General features: G+C 40.0%; 1 protein-coding gene across 3 annotated transcripts; it reads right to left on the bottom strand.

The window, feature by feature from the left end:
• Positions 1 to 1,824: 1,824 nt before the first annotated feature.
• On the bottom strand, positions 1,825 to 25,420 carry LOC120748784 (transient receptor potential cation channel subfamily V member 5-like). 3 transcript variants are annotated; one of them, XM_040055586.1, is made up of 16 exons: positions 25,158 to 25,420; positions 24,912 to 25,074; positions 15,574 to 15,671; positions 15,052 to 15,174; positions 14,026 to 14,166; positions 13,334 to 13,432; positions 12,959 to 13,134; positions 11,956 to 12,102; positions 9,435 to 9,647; positions 9,027 to 9,113; positions 7,889 to 7,965; positions 7,533 to 7,698; positions 7,172 to 7,238; positions 5,902 to 6,170; positions 5,049 to 5,155; positions 1,825 to 3,553 (listed from the first exon to the last, which is right to left on the bottom strand). In XM_040055586.1, the coding sequence occupies exons 2-16, from the start codon at positions 25,040 to 25,042 to the stop codon at positions 3,286 to 3,288; spliced, it is 2,169 nt and encodes a 722-aa protein (XP_039911520.1). In that variant the 5' UTR covers positions 25,043 to 25,074; positions 25,158 to 25,420; the 3' UTR covers positions 1,825 to 3,285. The 3 variants fall into 3 exon arrangements, with proteins under 3 accessions (XP_039911520.1, XP_039911519.1, XP_039911521.1); XM_040055585.1 differs by having other exon boundaries at positions 24,912 to 25,420; XM_040055587.1 differs by lacking the exon at positions 7,533 to 7,698 and having other exon boundaries at positions 7,891 to 7,965; positions 24,912 to 25,420.
• Positions 25,421 to 27,063: the final 1,643 nt, after the last annotated feature.

Genomic DNA, 27,063 nt, shown 5'->3' with positions numbered 1-27,063 from the left:
CACTCAATATTTTTATTGTCAGCAAAACAGTTCTCATTTAACTACAAGCAAGTGGATCAAAACATTCATTCTTATCACATTATCATAAACTTCAGTAGTGTAGAAGACAGTTTGAGGTTAGCACTTTCAGGGAGGGGAGGAATGTCTGCTTTGAAATCATTGCAATATTGTTAGGAGGGAGAGGAAGGACACCTTGCAACAGCAAGGAGCAGCAATACTGTTTCAGAATTTTAGGATATAACTACATCAAAAAGCACAAAACTTGAAGCAAATCTTGAAGGATCACATTCATGCAGAGTATTACAGTGAAAGTGCTTTGCCTCTGTGTGACTGCAGTCACTGCCATTGCTGAGTCAGAGCCAGACTGCACTGAAACAGCTCAAAGGTTATTCCAGTGCCTCCTATCACTTCATCACCTGAGATTCACACGGGTGCACTTCATGTATGTATGTCCAAATGAAAGAGGGTAAGTGTTCCACATTTACATATTAAATTTAATATTTCAAACAACTGGTGTACCCATTGCATCTGCTGAATTTCCACACCTCTAGTTTTCTTCTGTAGCCTTTTATCCTACAAATAAATAAAATTATTCTAAAATTGGTCTGCATCCTTGATCATCAACAAAAGAATAGGGAATTAATTTAATATTGGTAAAACACTCTGCCCCATTTTGCACAAGGTCTTTTTCCAAGGTTTTGGGTTTTTTAAATATGCAAGTCATTTTAGGAAATTGGAAATCAAATTCTAATAAGAGCCAGTAAGAAATTTTTTTACAATGAAGGTGGTGAAATACTGGAACAGGTTTTCTAGAGAAGTGATGGATGCATCCTGTCTGGAAACATTCAAGGTCTGGTTGGACAGGGCTTTGAGCAACCTGATCCAGTTGAGGATGTGCCTGCTCAGTTTCTGGGCTACATGCCCTTTAAAAATCCCTTCCTTCTGTGATTCTATGATTCTCTATCCTATTTCCATTGGGCAACCCCAAAGTCAGAAAAATCAATCACAGTTCTGATGCTGTTGTTTGCAGGGGTTCTGTGCAGGAAGTTTGAAAGCTAAGTATCACAAGATGCAATTTTATGAAAGAAGGTACTTGGAGAGCAGATACCAAAATAAAATATAGAGGGCGTAGCACTGGTGACTGAGTTATGTTCTGCCTCCTGCCCTGTCAAAGTGTTGTTTCAATTTTTAAGATCAAATTTCTCAATGTTTATAGCAATGAAGAAGAATGCAAAATCAGAACCAGGGCTTACACAGCTTGTACTTCAAACTACTACTACTATTACTATCACTATCATTATTATTATTTTGTCACAAGGGGGAGTTCTTTTGTAGAAATGACAGTATGTGGCTCCATCGTAATAGTATTTCAGTGGTTTTCAAACTAGTAAAAATTCTACTGTATTTGGGGCCAGGGATGGGATGTGGAAATCATTAGTTCTCCCTTTCTTGCTATTGCCTATTCACTATGAAATGAAATTAATCTACAATCAGCGCAACATTTCACAGTTCTGGTTAATGTACCACATTGCTCCCATTTCCATAGATCACCAGTGTAAAGGCCAAAGGTTTTGGGTAGGACTGACAGCACTTCAGTGACTGAGACCAGGCAACACCTTCAATTCAATAACATTAGTCAATGCAAAAGCATACAGACAAATTCCAGAGTGACAGCCTTCTGTCTGTCTTCCACTGGAGCACAGGGGAAAAAAAAAAAAAAAAAAAAGCATTCAAGTAAGAGAAAGTGGACATTTAAATAAATACACATGATTGCAAAGATCATGATACTCATTACAGCACCTGCAAGTGAGAGGGTGTAGGAGAGGTTTGCAGTGATATTTCAATACAATCAGAAATCCACTGGGTACAGCTTTTTCATTGTCTGCTTTGATTATCACCGGGTGATTTGGCTCAAAGTCTAGAGATAGATAATAGTCTTTAAATTCTTAAAGAACAAAGTTGTTATTACTAGTACCGTTGGAAGGAAATGTTAAGACCGTGGATTACTTTCTGCTTAACTTCTGCTACTGGAATGAAACTCCACACTCCTGAGAATACAAAAAAAAAAAAACCTGAAATGACTGTCCATTTCTCTGAACATTTCTTCATTTTTCTTAAAGTGGCCTGAGGCAGATGATAAACTGACAGACTGGCACAGTGTCATGCCTGAAAAGGAACTGTGTGGATGCCTCGATTGGATAGTTTTAGACTTTCAGAGAGAGACAGAGAGAGAGAGAGAGCACCAGTTTCTGAACTGTCTCTGCAATAGCTCTTATTCACCTATCCAACATCTCCTCACCATTTCTTTCCATGTTAAATATGCACTCACTACTCAACCTTGATGGCTCAGTTATAAGTAAGGGAACTATGGTTCAGAAACCTATTCTTCGACAGAAAACAAAAGACCAGCTTTAGCTTATTTGGGAGATAAATAACTCTGCTGGAATTTCACACTGCTGACATTTACCTAACCAGGTCATACACTCAATCAGAAAAGAAGTTCCCACTTTAGAATCCTCCCAGGAATAGCAATCACTTCTTTTCAAAAGCTTAAAGTGCATTCATGTGACAAAAAAATTAAAGCAAACAAACAAAAACATCCATCACCAATAAAAAATCCAAACAAGCAAACCAAACCAAAACCAAAACAGTCCTGCTAAGCCAGAAATGTTGAAACTGCAGTTAATGGAGACTGACTTTCTTCAGAGGGCAAAATCTGTCAGGCCCTGAATGCCAGCTGAATTACAGTTACAGTCCTTTTCAATCATCACAGTGTCAACAACTACCTTCATTCCTGAGAACAGTTACAGGGTTTGTGGGATTTGGGGGAGTTTGGGGGTTTTTTTTCTGTTCTGTATCAAATCATAAATCAGAACTTCAGTCATTCTTTGCTGGGAGAGTCTTGCACTTTAGTGAAACTGGGCGGGGGGGGAAGATTATACTCTATGTAACAGTCTGGAAGAGGGCTTACTGATCACTTCATCGTAAATGGCTGAAATTCCATTGCAGGCTTCTTTTGATTATTTGCATTACCCAGCTCAACAAGCCCACCAGCTCGGTGCAAATATCAGTGCAATTGCAGAGACGCTTATAAGTAGGAGAGAAAAGATTGCATTCTTCTATCATAGCACAGATGCCATGAGCTGCTCACAAAATCTTCACCAGCAGAGTTCTCCAAGGCTGACGAATGCGTGTGGCATGATGGGGAGCGTATGAACAGCTGTAGAAGACAACTGTTGTGGAAAAGGGCTACTTCACATATTGTGGAGTGAAAATAGAGGCTTCTTAGACATCATAGACCTCCTCACCCACAGCAGGACCGATCTCTCCACAAAGCTGGCGAAAGGTATTGCGCCTCAGGATCTCCCAGCCACGGTGAGAGCTGGTTCTGGATGTGTTCCGTGACAGTGACAGAGCAGACAGCTCCTTCTTGCACAGGGAGTCCCCACTGGTTTCCAGCTTTTCTGAACCTTTGTCATAGTTATCCTGAGCCTTAAATGCCTCTGTGTACCGCATCATCTTGTGTTTGTTGGGATCGACCCTGTCTTCAATTCTGGAAGAGGATTAGAAAACATAAACTGAATTAAGTAGAAGAGTGCCAGCTTATCAATAAAACCCCTCCAAAAGCAGGCCTACTGACAGAGACATCCCAGAAAAATCTGCACAAGAAACCAATTATAGGCAGGATGCCAGGAGCTGCTAGCACAGTTATCTCCTAGACCTTCATCCCCATCACTGACTTCAGTACCTTTGTCTGCCCGTGGTTTCTTGTCCTTTAACTCAGTCATGATTTGCCCTTTCCATTTCACCAGCTGTAAGCAATTTGCAGACCTTGTAAATATGCATATATTAATTTATTTTCTCTGTTCTTTACTTTCTTCCTCTGATACTCTATGGCTGCTAGCCTTAGGATGTCACTCATCTCTTGCTGAACTTTTATTTAACTCTTCCACTTCCACCAGTCCTCTACATTACTTGTAGATTGTCTTCTGAATTACTGTCCCATAAATATATAATGAACACCCATGTGATTTAACAGAACGAAATCGCAGCAACACTATTTTCCCACAGCATCCAGTGAATAATTGGCATTCCCAATTACTCCCAGTGAATTTCTGGGACATTGCTCTTGCAATATATTTTTATATTCCATGCCTTGTACTGAAAGTATTGCATATTTGCAATACTTTAGGTCTACTTGTTCTGCCCAGTAAATCTGGAAATCCACAAGGTTCAAAACCTGCAGAAAGTCCTGTGCAGGGCCAGGAGTTGGGCTTTGATGATCCTTGTGGGTCCCTTCCAACTCAGGATATTCTGTGAGTCTATGATTCTATGATTCATACAGCCACCACTCCCCCTTCTGGCTTTATCAGCAGAAAATGGCACAGTTAGAAAAGGCAAATGCCCAAAAGTTAATTATTTTCTCACCTGGCATAACTATTGATTAAAATCAGAAATAATGAGGAATTTAGTGTTATCTAGACTACAGAGAGTTTTTTAGTTCAGTGCCTAAACTGGACCTGTGCCTTTGCCACCTGGTGCAATCATTGCAAAGTATAACATATTTACTAGGTTCACTTGAGAAAGAATTTTGACTTTAATTATTCCTATTCTGACTTTGAGCCATTCAACAGCTCACTGCTGTTGAATCTGTTGAATCAATACATTGATTCTGCCTCTGCAATTCCACGTATCCAAGGGACAGGGACAGCCAACCAAGCCCAGCAGTGAAGTTCAGTGATACTCATTCGAAGAAGCTTGAAAGGAAAATTCAGGTCTTATAACCCATGCAGTTTCTGGGGTCTGTCCAATGTGACTGCTGGATGAGAAGGCATCAGCTGATTTCACAAGGAAATGCACAGCAGAGCTTTCTGAGGGGGACAGTGCTTGTCAATCTATCAGTCACAGACAGAAGAGATTGGGGTCTATATTCTGTAAGGACAGCACTTCAAACAGTCCCAAGAGTGGGAAAAGCTCTTTATTAACATCCATACATTGGGTTCTTCTTGCTGGATCCTTACACATATGCACACTCCACGAGAACTCACCTGAGATACCATCGGTCCCCCAGCCCGAACTCCCGCCCACAGATTCCCGAGCGAGGCCAGAGGCACCGTGGCAGCTTCCGCTCCAGCATGACAGTAGTAGCAACAACCTTTGGAGTGAGAAAAAAGAAAAGACTCAGATGAATCAGAAAAAAAAAAATCAGACACTCTTTCAAAAATATTAATTTCATGAGCACCAACCCATACTGTACTTCATTACAGCTCCTTAACGAAAAAAAAAAAATTATAGTGTCTATACTCTGTTTCAGATAAGGCAGTCACTGATTTAGGTCTAGCTGTGACATGTTTTGAAGAAGTAATGGTGTTCTTAAAACACTGTTTAATTTATTTCCTTTTATACCTCATGGAAGTGATTAGGGTAATTAATTGCAAGCTAGAGAAGAGGAAGTATCTATATCCACTTCAACTGTCATCAGAACTCGCCACTGTGGCCACACGACTGCATTTAACCCTTTGTCTGACTGCTTTCTCACAGAAAAGCATAGGAAATGGATTTCCTGTTGACCAGCTATAGAACTGGTTGAATTTCTTTGCCTTTTGACCAAGACAGTCAGGCCAACTTCTTTTAATGGATCGAAAGACATTTCTGGCCTTCCTGTAATCATTACCTAGTGTTCTATCCCCCCTCATCCCATCCCTACAATTATAATTTAACTCTCAGTTACACAGCAGTGTGATTTGCCAAAAAAAGATGCAACATCAGTTCCATTTAACAAGAGATTCCATGCGTAGGGAACAAACATCCCTCAGGGAGACACAGGATGGACAAGAAAGGCTGATGGGCTTCTGGCTGCTATTTGAAATAAGGTAGGAATGCACACCTTAACTAGATTACCTGGGCTCTCCAGAGCTCATCCTGCTCATGGGCCACTCTCCAGTGGGTGTCACCCATCATGGCAATTAACAAGTTGAGCATGAGGAGGGTGGCAATGATGGCGAAAGCGAAGTACACCACGCTGTACATAAAGGGCAGGTCCACATCGTAATTTGCAGGGCCATCAATGATAGTGAGGAACAGCTCAAAAGTGGTGAACAAAGACATGGGATAGTTGTAGAACTGCCCAAGGTTTTCAGGGTTCTCTGTCTGGAAGATGATGTAAAAAGCTGGAAGAGAGAAATCAGGAGGAAAAAAAGAGAGATTTTAACAACAGGAATCACATTCCAGAAGGAATAACAGAATCCTTTAAGAGATTCTGACCAAAAAAAAAAAAAAAAAAGGTCTGGGCAAGACCTGCATGTGTTTCTATGCAAGGACAAATCCCTGATTAGAATCACTGGTCTCCATGATAAAATGACCCCAAATTACTTTGATTCTTTATTTATTTATTTCTCAAAGTAGTGATCTTTTCATCCTCAAGAATATAATAAAACTATGCGTGTTAATCTATTTTTCCACAGAAAAATAGCATAAATGCAGTATGTTCTTAAAACTTGACTTAAAAATATACGGAATTATCTGAATTATCCTAGTGTCTATTACCCTAGAAAGAGCAAGAATTGAAAACCAAACTCATGGTTTGAGAACAGAAGTCAGTACTGGGAAAATGACCATGCTCAGAGAAATAGAAGCTAAACATCATCACCAGTTTTTCCAGCTATTCAGAAATCAGTCAGAGATTATATAAAAACCCACACCCCTTATTCATACGAAAGCAGTTGGCAGGGATAACTGTCACCCTGGTTTTTCTGAGTTTTTTAAAGCCTTTTGATTGTTCATAAGATGGAGTCAGTCTTTTTAGCTTCTGTGCAATATTAGGAGCAGGTTTTGCCTTTTCTCACACATGTAACATAAACAAATCCTTTGTTTTTCATTCCCTGTCCTTTGTTGGCATATTTCTAACCTGAAAACCATTGTAACTGACGGTTGGTCGGGCCGTTCGGCTGGGAGGTGATAACTCCAAAAGCCAATCCACAGCCAGACCCACAAATGTATAAAAAGTAAGAAATAAACAGGCAGAGAAGCTCTCAGCCTTGGCTCAGCCTTGGCTCAGCCTTGGGCTCTCTCAGAGGAACATCTCTGCCCTGCAAATCTCTCGTCTCCGTGTGGCTGCTTTGCGTGTTGCGACCACAGATAACATATGATTATTTTCTCTTTGTAAACTCACCTGATGCAAAGCCCAATATCACCACAGCCATGAGCCAGCAAAAGCGCATGAGATCTCCAAATATCATCTGCAGAGCAAAGACAGAGCCACCATGAGGCCCAGCTGTTCCACCAAGCCACAGCACCACCCTAGGTAAAACTTCTTCCAGATTCTAAGACCATGAGTGCACTAAAGGAAACCTTTGCACTAAAGAGAGGGGGATGTGAAAGTTTCAAAATGCTCTGTGCAGACAAGAACTTGTCCATTTGACATTAACGCAAAATTAAATAAATAGTCCTGAGGGAGAAGAAAAGGTATCGTTACAGTTCTCCCTATCTGCAAAGAGGTGTCATGATAGCCCGTATTCGTTTGTGTCTCACACCTTCTGGATCATGATGGTGAAAGGTCCCAGCATCTGGAAGCCCCGTGCGAAGTACATGACGTTGCACCATCCCAGCACCAGGGCGAAGGACATGGGCACCACCTCCCCAGTGGTGCTGGTGAGACGCATCACCATGGTCACCAGGATCATGCAAGCATATGTGATGCTGCAAACAGGAAGAGAGGGCGAAAAAAAAAACATTCAGTAAAGGAAATATTAGTCGAGCCATTAAGAGAAATAAATCCAGAGAAAGAATGCTCTAAAAAAAATGGAGGAAGTGACTCATCTGGCAAAAGAGAGCAGTGGGGAAAATGACAGACAATATATTTATTACACCTAATATGTTCTGTACTTACACGATTATGTGGAAAGGACCTCCTAGGATTGTTTGTCCAAAGTATTTCGCTGCTCCAACTCTAAGGATATCTGGAATCTAAGAGAGACAGCCTATTAACTTAAGGACTCAGACAGTTTCCATAATACTACTAAATGTCAGGGTAACCACCAATATTCACAGGTTCTTAGGGTCAGCCACACCTCATTTGATGGACTAATTTCTATGCTACTTTGAAATCAGAATGTTTGAGCCAGGCGGGCCCTTCTTGGGATGAGAAGAGATTGATGAAAATGCAAGTTCTAAGAACGCTTGGGCAGATTGAGAGACGTGTCACAGAGAGGTGCCTCAGTAACAAAGACAAAGAAGACCTTCTTGGGGAATCGAAGGAGTTTGTTATAATTTATACTGTGTTAGTGGTAGCCTTAGCCCCAGAGTCCTGACTAAGCACAGGAAGGAGGACTTGTCCTTCTGGAACATACCACAGAATTGAAACTACACACCGCACTCAAGCTGAGGTCACACCAGTGCAGAGCAGAGAGGGGACAATCACCTCCTTTGGCCAGCTAGTTACACTGTGCCTGATGAACCCCATGTAGGCAGAAAGCTGTTTACAAGACCTGTTTTATTTTCAGTTCTTCCTGTCATCATCTTTGAGTTTTCTCACAAAAGTTTCAATCTTCTATTTCCTATTATAATAAAATCAAGTTGCAAGTGGTTGAGAAAGGCTCCTGTTACAAGTCCATAGAGTAACTGATCTCCAATTAAATATAAACTTTTCTGTTTATGCTTTATGAAATCACTTTACCCAGCACCCTTAAACACAGGAATATTTATGGGCACTAGGTGAAGCAACATCTGGGAGGTAGCTGGACCATGGATGGTGCTAACAGGAACTGTGGATTACCCTGCAAACAGTACTTGAGAGGCGACCAATCTTTCTAATTGCTTCTTCCGCACCTGGAGTCTTGTTTAGGACACAGTTAAAGTCTCTGTCTCATCTAATAGATACTGTTGGCAATGTCTATTGCCATAGACCTATGCTGAAGCACTCAGACTAAGCAAGTAAGCCCTACCAAGTAGTGAGCACAAATCCATGTTTGTCTAGTGAGTAAAATCTGCCTTGATAAAACTTGAAACTGTATAGTTCTATCTCTTACCTCAAGGACCAAAATTACTACAGCTCCAATGACTGTGATCAGCTCCCCCACCAGCCTCAGTTCATCCTCATACGCCACATATGATTCCTGAAAAGAAGAAGTTCATGAAAATTAAAATTAAATTTTAAAGAAAGTGAAAGTAAATTTTAAAAGAGTATGGGGGAAGGAGAAAGCCTATTGTTACTTGTAATAAACATGAGTAGACCTGGCAATGCCAGAGGAACCAGCCCAGCCCCAGCAATGGAGAACAGGGCACACCTCCTATTCCTCCCAGACAAAGGTCAGCTGGCCGAGAGAGGGGAGGAGGACAGCTGCAACAGCTGGGACTGGGGAAGGCTTGGACTTTCCAGTTAAGTAGGTTAGATGGGAATTGCCCAATGGGGGCTCTGACTCCTACAGTCTCAGTACCTGAAGCATTTTCTGGACATAGACTGTGTTGTCCCTGCTGCTGGTTCTGTTGCCTGTTCGAGGTTTCAGGGGCCGGTAGACGCAGCACATGGTGAAGCAGACCATGTAGAGGATGTAGAATAAGGCCAGGAAACAGAAATAGGGACGACCATACATGTTCCACTTCAGGCTCACCAGCTCCTTCACAGGAGTTAGGTCCAAGATCTGGCGTGCCTGAGAAGGAGAGAAAGAAGGAATTAATTGCCAAATGTGTATTGTTTTATAAACAGCATTCACAAATTTTCTCAGAAAGTATTAGCAAACCATTCTCATCTGCCCTATTCAGCATTACAAAACTGAATTTACTTTGCAAAAGTGAAATGCTCTAGTGGGCATTGGATTTGCTCAGTTTGACGATAAAGATCTTTGGAATAAAGAAATATATCCTGCAGAGAACAGCTGTTGAGTAGCGGTGAGAAGTACAAGAAAAGCATGTTAGATACAGGGATAAATTCATCCTCTGTGTAGGAATACAGAGCTGAGGATGACAGAATATTCCTGTTAGTACAACAACCCAAGTTTCTGTATCAAATGTTTTAAAACAAGAAAACTGAAATATTTTTCTAAAAGATATTTGTACTTATGCTCTATGGCTTATGTAAAAATATTACCATATAAGTTTCTGCTTTATTATCTGGGTAATAATTGAATCACCTATATCAAGCCTTCAGTTTATACTAGAAGACTGACAGAGCATAAACAGGAGGGACAGGTGCACTTTACAACTTACAGATTTGAGGCACACACTTTATTAAGCATTTCTAGACTTTCTATTGTTTAGGGGACCACTGCAATACGTGAGAAGAAAATGCGAATCAAATTATTGTGACTGGGTTACTTTAAAGAAAAACTTCTTCATGCACTCTGGATGTTTTTCTTCTCTTGCTACAATGGCCTTTTTCCTCTAAGTCATCCAAAAATTGCTGAGTGCACAAAGTGCAGGGAATGTTTCCATAAATGGACATGACCCTAGCAAAACTCTTGAATGGCCTATGAAATATCATAAAGGATCAAAACTGCATGAGAGAGAATCTACCTATGGGCGTTCTGATTTCTGTAGAAGTAGGTGTTCTGTAATTCTTTGCATAGGAGAGTGAATTTCATTTTCAAAGGGATAATAAAAGTTTGAGGCTTACTATAATGTTCCCGTAGTTTTGCTCCCTTCTATTTTTTACTTTTCAACTCCTTTAGGGTCAGAAAATATATCTTAGTACCTATGTGTGTATGCCTTCTCCTTAACACAAGAGGAACCTGCTTCTGCCTGGGGGCTAAAGGTGCTTCTCTAGTCCAGTATTGAACTGGTGGTGGGAGGTGATGATGAGATGGGGTCACACCTGGCAATCTTCTAGAGAGACAGCAAATATTTGGGGCCAAACATATCAAATGCAAAAAAGAATTAATAGATATGAATCAAAAAATTGCAATATATATGTAAGAGCATTCTGGAAAATAAATCTTTATATCTCTTGATATTTGGGAACATCCTCTCTTCTGAAATTAGGATTCTTGGATCTGCATGCACTATATGAATGTTTTGGGATAAGAGAGAGGCCAAATATTCTGCCTTCTTTTTAGGATTGTGGTTTAGTTTTCTAAAGTGGACAACTTCTAAGCCTGCTATATTTTTTGACGTGGACTGCTTTTCTCTGGATTTCCATATGTATCCCCACTCACTGAAATTTCACTCATGGGATTTCACATAAGAGCAAACAAGAGCTCCATAGACAGCAGCTCCATAGCAAAGCTCTCTAGAAGCTCAAACTTTTGTTAGAAAGGTTTGACTAAAGTTTTGATAGGTGGAAATAATACAGGATGGGCAGAACTGCATTAGTCGAAGTGTCTTCTGATTCATTTCCTGTCCTGATAGGATTATTTAAGGTCATTACAGCTGATAGGGTTGTGTACCTTGAAAGTCCTAGGGAGATCTGTCAAAGCTCACCATTACACTCTGCTGTTTTGGCTTTATTAATCCCTTTACAAGCTTTTGAACCTACAGCAGAGGTAATTTGCCCACTTGGTTTTGAGCCATAACCTGTCATTAAATGAAGAGAATAATAGCAACGAGTGGCTTTTAAATGCACTCCAGTTTAGGATTTCTGAATGTACTCCTGTCTCACAGGGATATTGTGAGAGTTAATCAGTATCACAGTTACAGGAAGATACTTGCTAGAGCTATTCTACAGGTTCTTAGTGTACCTTAGAGCCTGGTGAGAGAAAACCCTTTTCTGTAGTTTGGTCATACCTAGTTCTTTCAATAACCATCAATTTTCACACCTCAGAAAAAGCTGTACATAAAGCATCAGATGTAGCCAGTCCATTAATAAACCCCTATGCTTCATGTATCCTCTGCATCTCATGGTACAAAGCCTTTGCTCTATGGATTGTATGATTGAATGATGAGCTTGAACCTTCAAACTTGTCAATGCTGTCCTTCTGTAATCACCATGGTATGCACACAGAATGCATGTGGTGCCCACAGTACCTCTCTCTTCTTGGTGGACACTATGAGCTCAAGGAAGGACTGATCTTCAGCCCAGGAGTCAATCTCTGTGATATCATACAGCACAGTGCTCAAGGGGCCAAAGGACCAGAGATTCTGCTTCCGCTTCTGCATGAGGTATTGAAACATCTGAGGAGAAAAGAAGGGAGGCAAGGATATCAGAAGCTTTACAGTATACATTTTATTTGCAATGAGAACAAATAAAGTTGTTCAAAATCCTTAATTATGACATATTTTCCTTGAACTTGGTAGCTGTTGTGGTTCTCATATCACTTGGGAACAACTACAACAGGTTAAGAAGTGGAAGAATTTTTTCTGATTTGATTATTAGCTCATGCTTGACGTAAAGGATGAGTTATTCTAACTCTAAATTCTAATCAAACTACTAAAGTTACTTGGCACAGTTATAGTTCCTGACAACAGACTTCAGATGGAATTACAGGTTGATTAGAAAAAAAATGTTTTAATACTCTTCTACAAGACATCATAAAAGAGGAGTGACAAGGGAAATGATCCTGTGCCCTTGTGAATCTACAGAACAAACACTAACACCTTTGTATTTTCAGTGAGTGGAAGGATGAGGATTTACATTGAATGCTAAGATTTCATCTATGAATAAATGCTTGTGGATACCTGAAGAGGTTTCCCATGTGTCACATTTAGAGTAATGAAATCTAGACAACCAAGATGATAATTTCTCTGAACCTTTCAAAAAATTACTTGGGGTAAATGTGTCTGCTAATACCTGTTTAACTCAAATGCTTCAAAGATTGGGGGAAAATATCTATTCTTTAAGCACTCATTTCTTTCATTAGGATAAAGAAATTGCTTATAAAGGGTTTTTGGGATCTACATAAGAAAAAAAAAATCTTGTTACGTATCTTCTACCCACTAAGAACATGTACAAACTCCCTGGCTCTGAATGATGTTATTTCAAGGTCTCATTTCTCTTTTATACAAAGGTACCAGTGTCACACAAACTCACCACGGTGTTGCCCTCAACTCCAGCCAGTTTGAATGGACTAAGCCCCTCATTGTTAGGAATCTGTTCAAGAGACCCTGGTCCCTCTTTGTTCCTGTCATAGGAAAGTATCAGGCTGTACATGTGGCAGGCAAACGTCTTATTAGGTTGGAGAACCAGGATGTGAAGAACAGTGTTACCTATGAAGGAAGCAGACTGCATGAAGTATCTAGAATAGGCAAGCCCTGTGCAAAGACTGAGAATGGCTTTTATTTTCCCCATTTCCCTCATCCCACAGTTGTTTCTACTGAGAGAGGAATATTTACATGCACGGATGACAGCCTGAATTAAAATGTCCAGATCCACTCTATGCAATTCACTGAGCCCCACAGCACATACCCAGAGAATCTTGAGCTCTAATGTCAGCTCCATTTTCAATGAGCAGCTGCACAATTTCCTCATTTCCCACACAGGCAGCAAATGATAAAACATGCTCTCCTGAAATAAAAGGAATGGGGAGAAACAACATTAAGGATCCAGGAGGTAGGAGAGGTTGAAGCATGCTGAGGGAAAGCTACCCATGGACTTTTACAAGTCCATGGAAATTTACAAGTTACCTAAAGTAACTCCTCCTTTCATATCCTATGAAGCCGTATGATATGAAAGGAGGAGTTACTTTAGGTAACTTGTGAATTTCCTGCCCCACTTCTCATCCTAATCAGAAAGGTTAAAAAAGACCTGTCCTGCACAACACTAAGAGGGAGAAATGTTCTTTTCAGTGGTTTATCTCCATAAGTAGGTTGATAAGTAATTTGCTGCTAGGAGGACACTAAATTAAAAATTTTTCACAACATATATATTTATTTGCATACATGCAAATCAATAAAATGTGGATTGTTTATATTCACATAACATTCACATACTCAGAGGAAGTCGTACTCTCTGCTAAAAGGTGTATGTCTGACGACACTTGGAGATAGGAGCCTCTGTTTATCCACTTTGGATGGGGACTAAAGTGAGGCTCCCCCACATCCCCTCACCACTCTGCTGGTTCCCTCCTATAGCAGCAAGGGGAGAAGTTAAGGCTGTACCAAAATAGAAAAGGTTCTGGGAGCTGCGCCTGAAGAAGTGCCCAGTGGCCCTTGCTGTGCTGGCGTTGGCTCCTCTCTTAAGCAAAGCCTTCACCAGCGTGGTGTTCTGGTTGGCTGCTGCAATGTGGAGAGCTGTCTGCCCTGCAAGACACAGAAACAAAACCTCGTCTTTCAAGAAGGCAGCTTCAGGCTGAGCAGGAGCCTGCAGTTCACACGTCAGTCACGGTAAATGGACAGCAGCTAAAGCAATTCGCTTTCAAGTTATCCCTGTTGTGTGCAAAGGGTTGTGCTAGAGATTTTCCAGAGGTTCTGTTCTACGTAAATCTTCCCATTAATTTATTAGAACTGACTTTACAAACTGCCAAAATACCCCAACAAGGTGCACTTTCTAGATTTTTTTTTTTCCCTAGGGAAAATCAAGACATGCCACACTCTTCTGGGGAGCAAACAGAAAGTTCTGAGATTGACTATGCTTTCCTTCATAAGAAATGAAGATAAGGTCAAGACAAAACTCAAAACTCCCAAAGACTTCCTCTAATCCTTCAACTAGGCTTTAGAATTTTTAAAACCCCATTATAATTATTTTAGTGGTTTCAAGATTCAGACTGGAATTTCTGTGTACACAGCTCTTTAAAAATCTGGGTAAGAGTCTAGCCTCAAAAGCAGTGGCCACGTTTCTCATTTTCTCAACCAAATAAATACTTTTTCTCCTTTCAGGGGAGGTCAGGCAGATGTCACGTTTTTTACAAGTGAGTATGTTAGAAAGAAAACTGTATATATCCTTTCCAATCCCTTGCAATTCCCTGGTCAAGGCCCTTGCATGTCTGCACACATGTGTACTCATGTTTAATATAATTCCACCTTCCAAGAAAGGTCAGAAGCCATTTGCATGTGTGTTTTGCTGTGTAATAGTTTAGCAACATATTAAACCAGGAACAGTGTAAGCCAATTTCCCAAATGTACAAGTGGTACTTCCTCTCTTGTCCTGCAGGGAATCCTGCCAACCCTCGTTCCCAGTAGTATTACCTTCATAAAGTTCTGATGTCATCCTCTCATTGATAAGCTCAGGAGCTGCTTCCATCAGAGCCACTGCTGCCTCCAAGTTATCATACATGACAGCTACATGAAGGGCAGTCTCTCCCACTGCACCTAGAAAGAGCAGGACAAGCATGAGAATTGTCGAGACGTTCAACTCTATGGGACAAAAGCAGAAATAGATTCATTGAGGTGGGGAATTACAGGGGGGCTATGTCCTCCCTTGAGTAGAGACTGGAACAGCCACATAACTGCACAATCTCTGCCCTTCACTTCAACAAAATCTGAAAGCTGAGCAGAAACTTCAGGTGTCTGTAAGTGACGGCCAACCTCAGGCAGGGAGTGGATGAGCACAGCCAAGCCAGAAAACTCACTTTGTTGTAAAGCTGCAGACACAGAATTAAGTCATCTGAGTCTGCTGATGCAAATGTTTTAGCAAACTAACAAGCTGCCCATTGCAGGAAGTTCTTGCCTTCCACAGAAAACCATTTTTCTCAAGTAATCCCATGTTACCTCTCTGATAGAGATCACATGTTCCGTCAGTGAGAAGTTTCCTAATGGCAGCAAGGTTGTTCTCTTTGGCAGCCTGGAGGAGTGGGGATTCCCAGATCCTGTGGTCAAGAAAAAGTGGCTGGTAAGGAACAAAGTCAAACACATGGTGCCTCTCTCCACAGCTAGTGGCCTTTGCTCAAGACAGTCTGCATCTTGAACATTTTCACTGAAAAATCAGCAATGCACATCTACCATCTGAGGTATTCCTTGAATGCACAAAAGAAAAAAAAAAAAAAAAGCCAGGAAAAAGTAGAGCAGTGCAATTCTAAAAACACACTAAAGTTCATAATCCCTTTGCTTACTGATGCTGAACCATGTGGTGGCAGCAGAGGGAAAGACAGAGGAAACAACCAAAATGTTTCTTCTTTTTGTATCCCACTTTTTGAGGCACAGAAATAGTGAACGATGGGTAACCGAAGTCCTCCTACAAGCAGACAGTTATCTCAGGAGACAGAAGAAGCCAGCTGTTTCTTCACACAGCACAATAAATTAAGAAAAGGTCATCTGACTTTCTCCCATAATGGCTAGAAAAAGGCAAACAAGAATTCCATTTGTGTTCTAGCAACATTTCCAACAATTAAGAGACTGAGCTCTGAAATGCAGTTCTTACATATACAAAGTTATGGAGGAAAGTTTGACAGCTTAGCCATAATACTTTTTTCTCTAGTGCTGAGAGAATTGAGGAAATTGTTGAGAACTGAAATATGTTCATGTCCTGGGAAAGAGCATGCGTTCAAACAAGTTCCAGACAGAGTGGTTCACTTACAGCTGAAGCACGTCCTTGAGTGTTCCATGAGGATCTGAGTTATTTGAGTATATCTTTTGGGCTCGATGAAGAATTTATAAGTATAGCCACCAAACCTCACTGCAGCAAGGCCTTTGGATGCAAACAACAGGTCAAGGGAGGGGATCCTCCCCCTCTACTCAGCTCTGGTGGGGCCATACCTAGAGCCCCGTGTCCAGGTCTTAGGATCTTCAGTACAAAGCACATATGGAGCTGCTGGAGAGAGCTCAGCAAAGGGCAAAAGATGATAATGAGAATAGAACATCTCCCAGATGAGGAAAGGCTGAGAGAACTGTGACTGTTTAGCCCAGAGAAGAGAAGTCTCAGGTGGTGTTCCTACCAATTTGTAAAATACTTGAAGAGAGTTACCGGCAGTGTTTGTTCAGCATCCAAACAAGGTTTGCCAATGTTCAAAATTATGAGCTGGCCACACAAAAGTAAAAAAAACCAACCCAAAATCTAAAAGTTGAGGTGAATATTTCCATTATCCTTGAATATTTTCAGGTTTGTCTTTTAATTCATATTAAAAAGTGGTTTGGGGTGGGATTTTCAGTTTCTTGATTTTATGCAAATAAAGAATTATAAGTATTCCATATTCAAGAGATAAAGATTAAGGGGGAGGAAAAACTCTCAAACCAAAAAAAAAAAAAAAAAAAAAGTCTCAGGAGTTTTATGAGTTTTCAATATGAAATAGAAAGACATTCCTCTCTCCCAACAAGATATGTTCTGTTCTAGATCTTTGCTCAAATTAAAATTTTGCGCTTTTATCTCACCCCTGCTGTTTTCTAGTACAGATGTCTAATATGATCCTAATTATCTAGGGCCCAGGTCAGGCTGCAATGTGAGATGTGGAATAAGTCTAAGGATTATAGTAGAAAATGACAAATTTGGGCTGATATGAACAAGGACAACACCAGCCCTGGTTTTTCTACCAGCCTCTATCTGTCCCTTTACTACAATCTAACAACTGGGAACAGTTGTTTTAAGCACACCTCCCCAAAAAAGCATGTGGGACAAATACATTAGTCAAATCATATACCTGCAGACACAGTAAATGCTTCCTCCTGGTGACGTTCCGTGTATTGTGGCATTATTAGTTACAAGATTTTGTAAATATCTTTTACAAAGATATTGGATAATAGGTGCTTTGCATTATGTGGTAACACTGATGTGAGGATTACATTACCTCTGACTATAACTCTATTATAAGCCACAACTAAACCCACATCAGGGGCATTGAGAATATAAATGGCCCATTGCAAATAATGTGTTCTTACAGCGCATGCATCTTAAGTACAGGACAATTTAACAACAAAACAACAGGAAAGCAGGAAACATGAATTCTGTGGCTCACAGGAATATATATTTATTGCTTTAAATTATTATTTTATGAACCACAAGATCTTGAATCAAAAAGACATTTATATGCCATTATCTCTGGATTTAATCCACTTGAAATGTGAGAGTTCTGCTCTCCTATGTGGTGGAAAGACAATGAAGACACTTGGGAAAACTTCGGGGATAAAGCAAAGCAAAAAAACATCAGAATTATATAGATAAATAGAAATCATTTGACTAAGTGTAAATTAATGGACATGGGCTGCAAGTCATAGAAGCATAACTGAACATCATGTTTATCATTCCACAAAATGAGCACTTCCTGTCACCAAAAACATCCTATTTTCTAAGTCACTAGAAATTAACTAGAAAACCTCTGAAGAGCAGAGGAGAAATAAAAAAAACATTCAGGATAAAAAGAACCATCCTCAACAAATCAGGGAGCCATTCTGAGATATTTTTATATGTCCTTCACACTCCTAGTTAGGGAAGTGTTCCTTCTATAGCTTACTCATGCGTCAGTTTCATTAGTAACTAATGACAAGATGATTTGATGAGGAGATTGCATCTAGGATCAAACAAACAGGAACTAAATAAAGAGGCACTCTAAGCAAAAATCTTAAGATTCGGTGTTAATGAAGTCAGCTTGCCACCTCTACCCCTATTTTGGTTAAGAAAGACTGTGCTTCTGGAAAATACAAGTTTCAGAGGCAGGAAGTGGGAAAGAGGTGGGGTTTCAATAGCATAAACAATGCTACAATTAATATGTTGATGCTTTACTGGGTAGGCCTTTATCCCTCAAATGACCTCAGAGAGGAGGAAGGATTGGGCAAGAGACAACATGGGAGGACGCAAACACAATAAGTTTCTCTCAAAAATTAACAAAGTTCTTTTAAACAACTAATTAAATCACGATACTACTACGAGGAAGGCACCTAAAAAATACTATTCTGAGCTTTTGGAAACCAAGGGCAAAATTGTCAAACATTTCTTCTTATTGTAGTAACCTCCATCTGGGCTTAAAATGCCAGAGATCTCAGGTCAAAGAGCAAACTAGAGAAGGAACTCAGAAATGTCGACAAATGTCATGGCACACTGCCTGTGATGTCTCAAAGGTGATGCTCAAATTACATGTTCCTAGCATATGCTTTTACTCTCATTAAATTTTCTGTCTCATAATTGGGGAAATATTTTAACCTCATTTAAAACATACCGTTCTAATTATCAATTAATTTTTAATACATTACAGCAATGTACCAAGCATATAAATGTCAAAAACTAGGGGAAGCAAATTTGCCAATATAAAAAATTAAATTATGTCACCTGAATTCAAAACATTTTCAATTATTTAACTTCTGCATATTTATCCAACTTTCTTCCTGACAGATCAAACACAGCAAGAGTTTTGCATTTTACTCATTGGGCCCCTTTGTGTGTCAAAGCAGCAGCTGGCAAAATCTGTGACTTAAGTCTCTTAACAGAGCTTCCTACAGTAGGTGCTTAGCTTCCATAAAATACCATTATGTCAATGAACGGGGAGGCTGGCTTTCAGAAAATGATTCAGCAGACATATCTAGACACCTTGAGACGATAATTCAGCACATCTAAGTTAAGCTCCTCTTCTAATCCGGTTCATCCCCTCCAACAGCTATGGAATCAAGGAATACTAAGCTCCTGATTTACCCAGCTAAGTTAAGTTTGTAACACTAGGCAGACTGGGTGCTGCCTTACAAGATCAGTTTAGGATAAGCACATCTCCATAGCAAACCAGTAATTCTGAGGAGCAGCGAGAACCACAACAGTATCCACGTGGATGTGCTCCTGGGTTTTTCTTACTGAGCTAAGGAATGTGTGGTGGTAGTTAGCGACCCTTGATCATGTGTTACTATCAGCCAGTTTTCTTCACAGACGATTCAGTGATGTGCTGGGGAAGCTGTTATCTATTTTTCCAATACAGGTGAGGGCAAAATTAGGAACACCCAAAAATCAATTGTGAAACAAAGAGAAGATAAAATGTAGGTCAGATTCTGACTGAGGGAGTCATGTAAAAGAGTTCTAAACAAGGTTAAAGATTTCACAAACACTTTCTGCTGGTCATGTGTACCCTTTCAGGTTTACAGCTTCTTAAGCACTTCTTTTGGAGTGCAGCCTACTCACTTCACTTATGGCAAGATAGAGAATGCAAAGACTAGTAAATAAGTCTTAATTTCATTAGAAGAATTTGGATTGCTAGGGGTATTCTTTCAGAACAGGGAAATATATTAAATATGTGAGCTGTCTGGGCAACAACCAATTTGAAGATTTTATTTTAAGACTGAACTCACCAGAAGTGCAACAAAGCATCTTTTTCTGTTCTTCCCTTATCAGATTCTACACCTTCAATCATTCACTAGATGGAATTTCCCTATCCTCTGCTCTAATTTAAGTTTTCTTCCAGCTTCAAGATTTATGCCCATAGAGAGTCAATTCCTGAGGTTCTAAAGCATTTATTTCAACCTAAGCTATAAATTCATCATCAGGATATTATTTTAGCTTTTTCTTCTTCCCATGTTGTGATCAGAATATCCATGCTCCAGAATGAATCATGAAATTGCCAGAGGAGATTCATCTTCTCCCTTCCTTCTGCTAGTATGTGCATGTAAATGTGTGAAAGCCTTCAGGAGAGCAGAGGGCTGCTCAGAGGAGGCCAACCAGCTGAAAGAGGATCAAAGCCATCACCTAGCAAGATGCCAAAGAAGGAGTTAGGGAATAATTGCACAAAGTGAAAAGGAGCCAGATAACGGGGGCTTGGACAATCAACAGGGTCAGCAAATTTCTTCCACACCAGCAACAAGACTCAGCAAGTTAACTGGGACCTCTTGCTCGTGTGTGTCAAAGCCCCTTCAGCTGAGAGTAAACAGAGCTTCTCTGGAAATAAATTAAACAGGTTAATAATTGCCAACGCTACTAGACAAGAAACTGATAGGGAATTCTTATCCCTTCAGATATTTAACTATCTGCCACACAAAGCAACAAAAATCTTGATCAGCCATTTCCAGCAGGGCATTCTGCTTGCATTAACATCTTTTTCTTTCTAATTATGCATCTGAGACCATCATAAAAATAATCTCATGCAAGAACTGTTTTAATGGTTCAGAGGTTGTTAGTTGTTAGTTATTATCACCGAGGCAGTCATAAAACAAATTTGTTGTCGGATGTATTAACCTCATTCTGCATCAAAACTTCCAGCCCTCCTCTGGGAGGAGATTGGGTCTCTGCATTTTTGGGGTAACAACTTCTGGAGGACCTTCACACTTGTGAAGTTAGGGAGACTGTTTCCCATTATTAGTCTCAAAATTTTCATTAGGATGAAGGTGTATCAGTAGAAGAAAAGATCAGAAATGCTATTATTGGTGCTTTTAATTTCATTTTACACACAGCAGCCAATTGTTCTTTGCATCTTGACTATTCAGAAGCGCTCAGAAGTTTGTTGTTGAAACAAGCTATAAATAAAGTGCTGGAACCAGAAGCTGGCATCTTTATTTCACTGTCACCTTTGGAAGCAAATGAACCAATTAATACTGACAGGCATTGTGGATACTAGGACAGGACAATCCTACATTAAATTGTGGGATGGAAACTCAGTAATGCTGTTTGGACAAATGAACAGCAAAACTTTGGGGACATCTCACTCATTATGAGCTTGAGAAAGATTTATGTAGAAGCTGAAGGCTTTCTGTGTCCCTGTACAACTCTCAAACAATCCAGTTTACCTGCATTAGGCTGAGCTGTGTTTTTTTTTTTTCTGCCACATTTGTTTCCAGGGTAAGCAAAGCACTCCACTAATATGTCTGGGAGACTGAAGAGCCACCAAAGAATTTGGAAACTAAAGGTTTTATTGTGACATCTTTGGAATGACCATAGCTCTCTGCAAGTTATGCAAATTGTTCCAGGCATCTCTAATGTGTTACTTATTATTTATCAATAAGAGTTATGGATACAGGCAATAGCAGGAGGAAAAATACTATGCAATTATTTTACTTTTACAAGTACTGGAAGGATGTACTCGCTCTAATTTATATATTGCTTATTTTTTATGAACAGTGCTGTTCTCATATGGTGGAATTTCTAAAATCCCATTCTAGGAGGAATTTGTTCACATTCCTTAAGAAACTCATGCACTGAAAATAATTTCTAGAATATCTATTACACTGTGACAGACATGGGATTCTTCTTCACCTCTATCAGGCCCGAATTTTCAAAAGTATTCATCTTTCTGTTCTCCATCATTATGAATTAGGTTGAGGGTTTATTTTCATATGCTTCAGGCTGTATAGATCCTGAGTTTGCTTCCAAAGATGATTCCAGAGAGGAAATATGAGATGTGACCACTGTCCCTGGGTCTCCACACTGAGCTACAGGCTGTTTAAAACAGAGAGTCTTCAACAGAGAGAAACCAGAAAATTAAGGCCAAATAAACTCAAAGTCCTCTTCAGCATTAGGAGATGGTATCTCATTTTCTGAACCTGGATTCCCCTGGGGAAATATTACAGAGTGCAATATTAATCCCTTCTATGAATAATGCTGAGATCTACTGCTTGTAAGATTCAAAGCACTGGTTCACACAAAGAAAAAGAACGGACTTCGGTGCCAGGGAAGGTGACAACTACCAAAACAATTAGTTTTCAAGTATTATCACAAGTTGTCAGACAGAAAAAAAAAAAGCCTCGTTCTTCTCTTGCAGACTTTCTGTGTGCGGTCAGAGAATGCCAGTTAAGCAGTAACATACTTACCACCGGCTTTCAATGAGACAATAGCAGAATTTAATCACTGTATGTATTCCAACAGCATTTTCACTTAGAAGAACTCAAGCTGAAGCCACAACACTGCAGTCCTATACCACAAAATGACAGGACACAGCAAAAGCCCTTTTGGCTTACAACAGTTTTTCCACAAAAGCAGAGGTTTCATAAGAACAGTTCCCACACACCAGTGACCAAAGAAGGTCTTCCTGTTGTGTTTTTCTGTCTGTACATAACTAAAAATGCGAAAGCAGTAAAACCAATTCCAGTCCTCTGCAAAATGTTCATTTTTTTCCTCCTCAAACTCTGAGCATCCCTGGGGACAAGAAAGGAAAGAGCAGAATAATAGGAGGAAGAACTGGTCCTATCCCTCTTTAGGAAGAGTTTTCACATATTGGCAGCACACAATTTGTGACCAAATAGCAGGAGGCTAATTTGCATTAGTTAAAAGCTGTGTGAAATATACAGACCTAAAATGGAAGGGAGCAATCATGTCCCCATGCAACCCAGATTTCGCAGTGAGTATTCTGCACACTCCATGTGTTTTACAGAGAGCTTTATAAAGAAACACAGAAAACTTAACTTTGAGGCCAGTGGGATCACAGTATAGTGATCTAAGAGAAGCTTATGCAGAAGGGCTTATATGACTAACATTTTTTCTGTTTTCCTCAATCAGTAGCTACACACAAGATGTTCATAGGCCTGTAGCACATAACTAATGAGGACTAATGAGCAAAGAGAAGTGGCAACCTAACAGTAGCCTATGTGAAAGGGAGCAACAAAAAGGAAGGGACCAAACCCCTCTTGGAAACAGAAGATGGTAAACAAGGGACTGGATTATCATCAAAATTTATGATTTTGGAGGATCAGGTTGAATATTTGGGGAAAAAAAAGCCCTCTTTTACAAGGAGGTTACTACAATAGTGTAACAGGTACCTAAATATATGGCAGAATCTCTGTCCTGGGAAGTTTTCAAGACTGAGCTAGACAGAGGTTAAGAAATGTCATCTCTTGCTGGCAATAGTTCAGCTTCAGGTGGGAGGTTAGACAGAGATCAGCGGAGCTTCCTTCCACATCTTTTTGACTTAAAAATATGAAGATAATGTTATAATCATTTAAACATTCTGTTTTACAATTCATTGCTCATTGGTATTAATTATTTGTATATAATAAATATAATTATTTTAATATATTAACAGACTTAGATTTCTATTTTGTACTCATTTGGATCTTACAGAATCTGCTGAGAACTTATTTTTCAGTAACCTGTGATGCTTTTCATGAACACATCAAAATGTAAACACTTCAGCATTCCACAGAAACACTGTTGTTCCCATTGTCCCTCCCATTATAAGTGTATTTAAATCCCACTGCTCTGAAGTAAACTCGAAGAGGCTTTATTACTTGGTTAGAAGTTAGAACACGATATAAATCTTTCCCTAAAGGTGTACTTTTGTTCCTCTTAATCTGCTTCTTTGCATATTTCTATACATACATGTGTATATACACATACATATGTATAGATACATATATTTTGTCCCACACAGTCACCTTTTTATCCCCACAGATGTTCAGAGTTATGTGTGGAAGGAAAAAACCAGATTTTACAAGCAACTGGAAACAATTTGTTATTTGAGTACTGCAGCATTTGTACATGTAGAAATGACAATGAAAACCAGATCCAGCTGTATTTCCACAAATAGTCCTACATTTCTGTGTGTGGAGGGAGCAACCCTGCACAGCAGTAACAAACAGCCTTCAGTGTTCACATGGGAAGACACAGCCAATATTCCGGATAACCCAAGGTCTAAGAGGAGTCACTGTACATGTTGACACCCAGGTCACAGGGCTGAGAAACCACAGTCTGACCCAGGAGGTGACTGACCCCCAAAACGTTCAACAAAATTAAGCCTGTTCTCTCCCACAGTAAGAGCAACCTTTAGAGAGACAGAAAGCAAAATCCTGACCAAAAAAAGCATCACTGTTTCAGTAGACAGCAGCCTATACATCACACACACTCCTAATAATAATAATAATGTTAATTATAATGATGACAATAATAATAATAATGATGATAATTATTAAAAACAAACCTTCATGCATTTTCCTGTGAGCTTTACCAATGAAGCAGGAAAGACAAGAGAATACATTATTAATTTGTGACTGAAGTCCTGCACTCAGGGACTTCAACTGCAACCTGGTAAATCTACCTGTGAAAGCAGATAAGATTGGAACTCCAGAAGCATTCCACCTTGAAAGAAGAAATCTGATAGAGAAAAGTGCTCCAGGGTTGTTTAAAGTTTATCTGCTGGCAGAAAAGCCTAAGGGGAAAGACTGAGAATCAGCTGCAGGGAGAGCAGCAGAAAAAAGAGAAGACAGGCTGAAGTGCACCGTACCTTTTCTGCTGGAGTAAGTAGATTTCATCCAGATGTTTATCCCAGGATTTTTTGCCTTGCAGCTTCTGACTTAGTCCATTCCATATCCGGGCATAGAAGGGACTGCTCTCCCCAAACAAAGGTAACCCCATATCACGTCCCTTTATCTCTCTTGCCTAGCTGCCTGAAAGCCAGCAATACCCACTTTGGGAAAAAATCAGGAAAGGCTCACTGCAGGTCACCACTCCTCCGCCCTCAGTTACTTACAGAGGAGACTGCCAGTCAACTGCATCAGCTGATCAAAGTAGGTGTAAAAACACACAATAAAATCACTTGTTCCTAGCAGACCATACAGTGAGCCTCATCAATTACTTAGTTTCCAAAATAGCCCAACCCAAAGGTGTGTCTGATTTAGATGTAGCTCGCCAGCAGCCTACCCCTCAAAAAGACCCTGTACAGTGCTAAAGATTTCATACAGCATCAAGATCCTAGGCTTCTACTATTTTGATTTTGAAATCTAGACCTCAGAAGCAATCACCCTCTTTTTGTATCTCTGAATTCCTCTGGAAAGCAACAAGAAAGCAATCTTGAAATAGACAGCTGAGCAAGCCAGGCAAAACACCTTTAAGGTGAGTGAACATGTGGAAGCATGCCCTAAAAGACACAGTGCTCTGGGAAGGTGGCAGAGAGGAGGACACACCTCCCACCTCAGCTGTCCGCAAATCCCATTAAGGAAATTATCGTTTCAGACTCCACCTTCTCCACGTAAAGCAAAATAAGTTACTCCACAAGCTGTAAGAAGAGTTTATGTAGATTAATAAGTAAACTTTACATATTTCATTTTAATTTACTGTTCTACAAACTCTCATTATTCTCAGTTCTTCCAGGAAAATCTTATTTAGGAAAGGGATGAAAAGTTATATTTAGAGAAACTTTTTTTTTTTTTTTTTTAAATTTAACAAAACCTTCATTTTGGCACAGAAAAACATATTCAGGGTCAGGGAGTAGTTGCCTGCAAAGCAGTAGACCAAATATCAAAGTGAAGATATGAGGCATCCTTCTTTGTGTGAAGAAGCTGGAAGCTATGAGGGAGAAAAGAAAAAACAAGTAAAAAAAAAAAAAAAAGAAAAGAGAAAAGAGGAAAGGAGAAAGCTCCTAGTTTCTAATCTTCTTTCCCTAAAGACTTGTCCCAATATTTTTGCACCTTGAACCAACAGAAATATCCCTTCATTCCTACTCCTGCTGTAGTGGAAATGAATTCTGTTCAGGGTGCCCAGACCTAGGCAGAATCAATAGGTTAAGAGAGAAAAGTGTATGAAGCAACAGGACTGAGTCATCTCTTTGAAATTCCTGGATTAATCAGAGGTTTCTTAGAACTACAAAACCAGGATTAACATTCAAACTTCTGTAAACTCATGATGTATCCTATCCTATAAAATCATAAATTACCACACAATTGCTACGCAAAAAACCAATGCTTTAAGGCAAACTAGCGGGATCATACACTAAAATGTAAAATTCACTGAGCTGACCCGATCTAGGAGGAACTGTCAAGTTTATCTGTCATAATGGGAAGAATATATTACTTGCTACTTTGAGAGGTTAGAGTTTACACCAGCCAGGTGTTTTGAGCATATGTTGTGGTTTTAATAGTTTTTTGGGTTTTTTTTTTTAAGAATATCAATAATGAGTCCCTCCTAACACTGTGAGGGGCAGGGGGAAGCAACTCCTCTTGAAGTTGGAGAAGTTATTTAGACACTGCCGTGTTAACTGCCTCTGACAGACGAGCACAGTCTCTATTTCTCCCAAGCAGAGAGTAAGGAAGCCCTAGAAGAGTGGTATCAGCAGGGCAGGAAGGCAGTGATTTACTCCTACCTCCTCTGGGCAGCACTGCCACCATGACAGCAACTCTCAGGTACAAGAAGTGAAGAACAGTCAGACAGCAGGTTGAGGAAGGTGCTCTTGGCTAACCATGGAGGCAACAGCTGCAGCAGCCAGGGCAGTCCCAACAGCTGCAAACCTGTGTCTGGGGTGGACTCACCACATCGTCGTGGGTGGCACATTACAGCTCTCCTTATGGCTTCAGACTTCAGTAAAGCTGGCTCAGTAGCTTTCCTTTACCCACTTGTATGAACAGAACGTCTAATACTGCAAAAGAGTGTTTTCTTGTAAT

The sequence above is a fragment of the Hirundo rustica genome, chromosome 2, assembly GCF_015227805.2.
Source record: "Hirundo rustica isolate bHirRus1 chromosome 2, bHirRus1.pri.v3, whole genome shotgun sequence".
In the NCBI taxonomy this organism is placed as follows: domain Eukaryota; kingdom Metazoa; phylum Chordata; class Aves; order Passeriformes; family Hirundinidae; genus Hirundo; species Hirundo rustica.
The sequence above is the reverse complement of the archived record's forward strand: the minus strand, read 5'-3'. Positions and strand labels throughout refer to the sequence as shown.

Excerpts from the sequence above, each read along its gene's own strand:
- LOC120748784 (XM_040055585.1), bottom strand. The coding sequence starts at position 25,042 with ATGGGGTTACCTTTGTTTGGGGAGAGCAGTCCCTTCTATGCCCGGATA. Across the intron at positions 13,433-14,025 it reads CCAGAACCTTTTCTATTTTG|GAGAGCATGTTTTATCATTT; the intron begins GTACAGCCTTAA and ends CTTTTATTTCAG. Across the intron at positions 13,135-13,333 it reads TAGAGCTCAAGATTCTCTGG|GTAACACTGTTCTTCACATC; the intron begins GTATGTGCTGTG and ends CTTCCTTCATAG.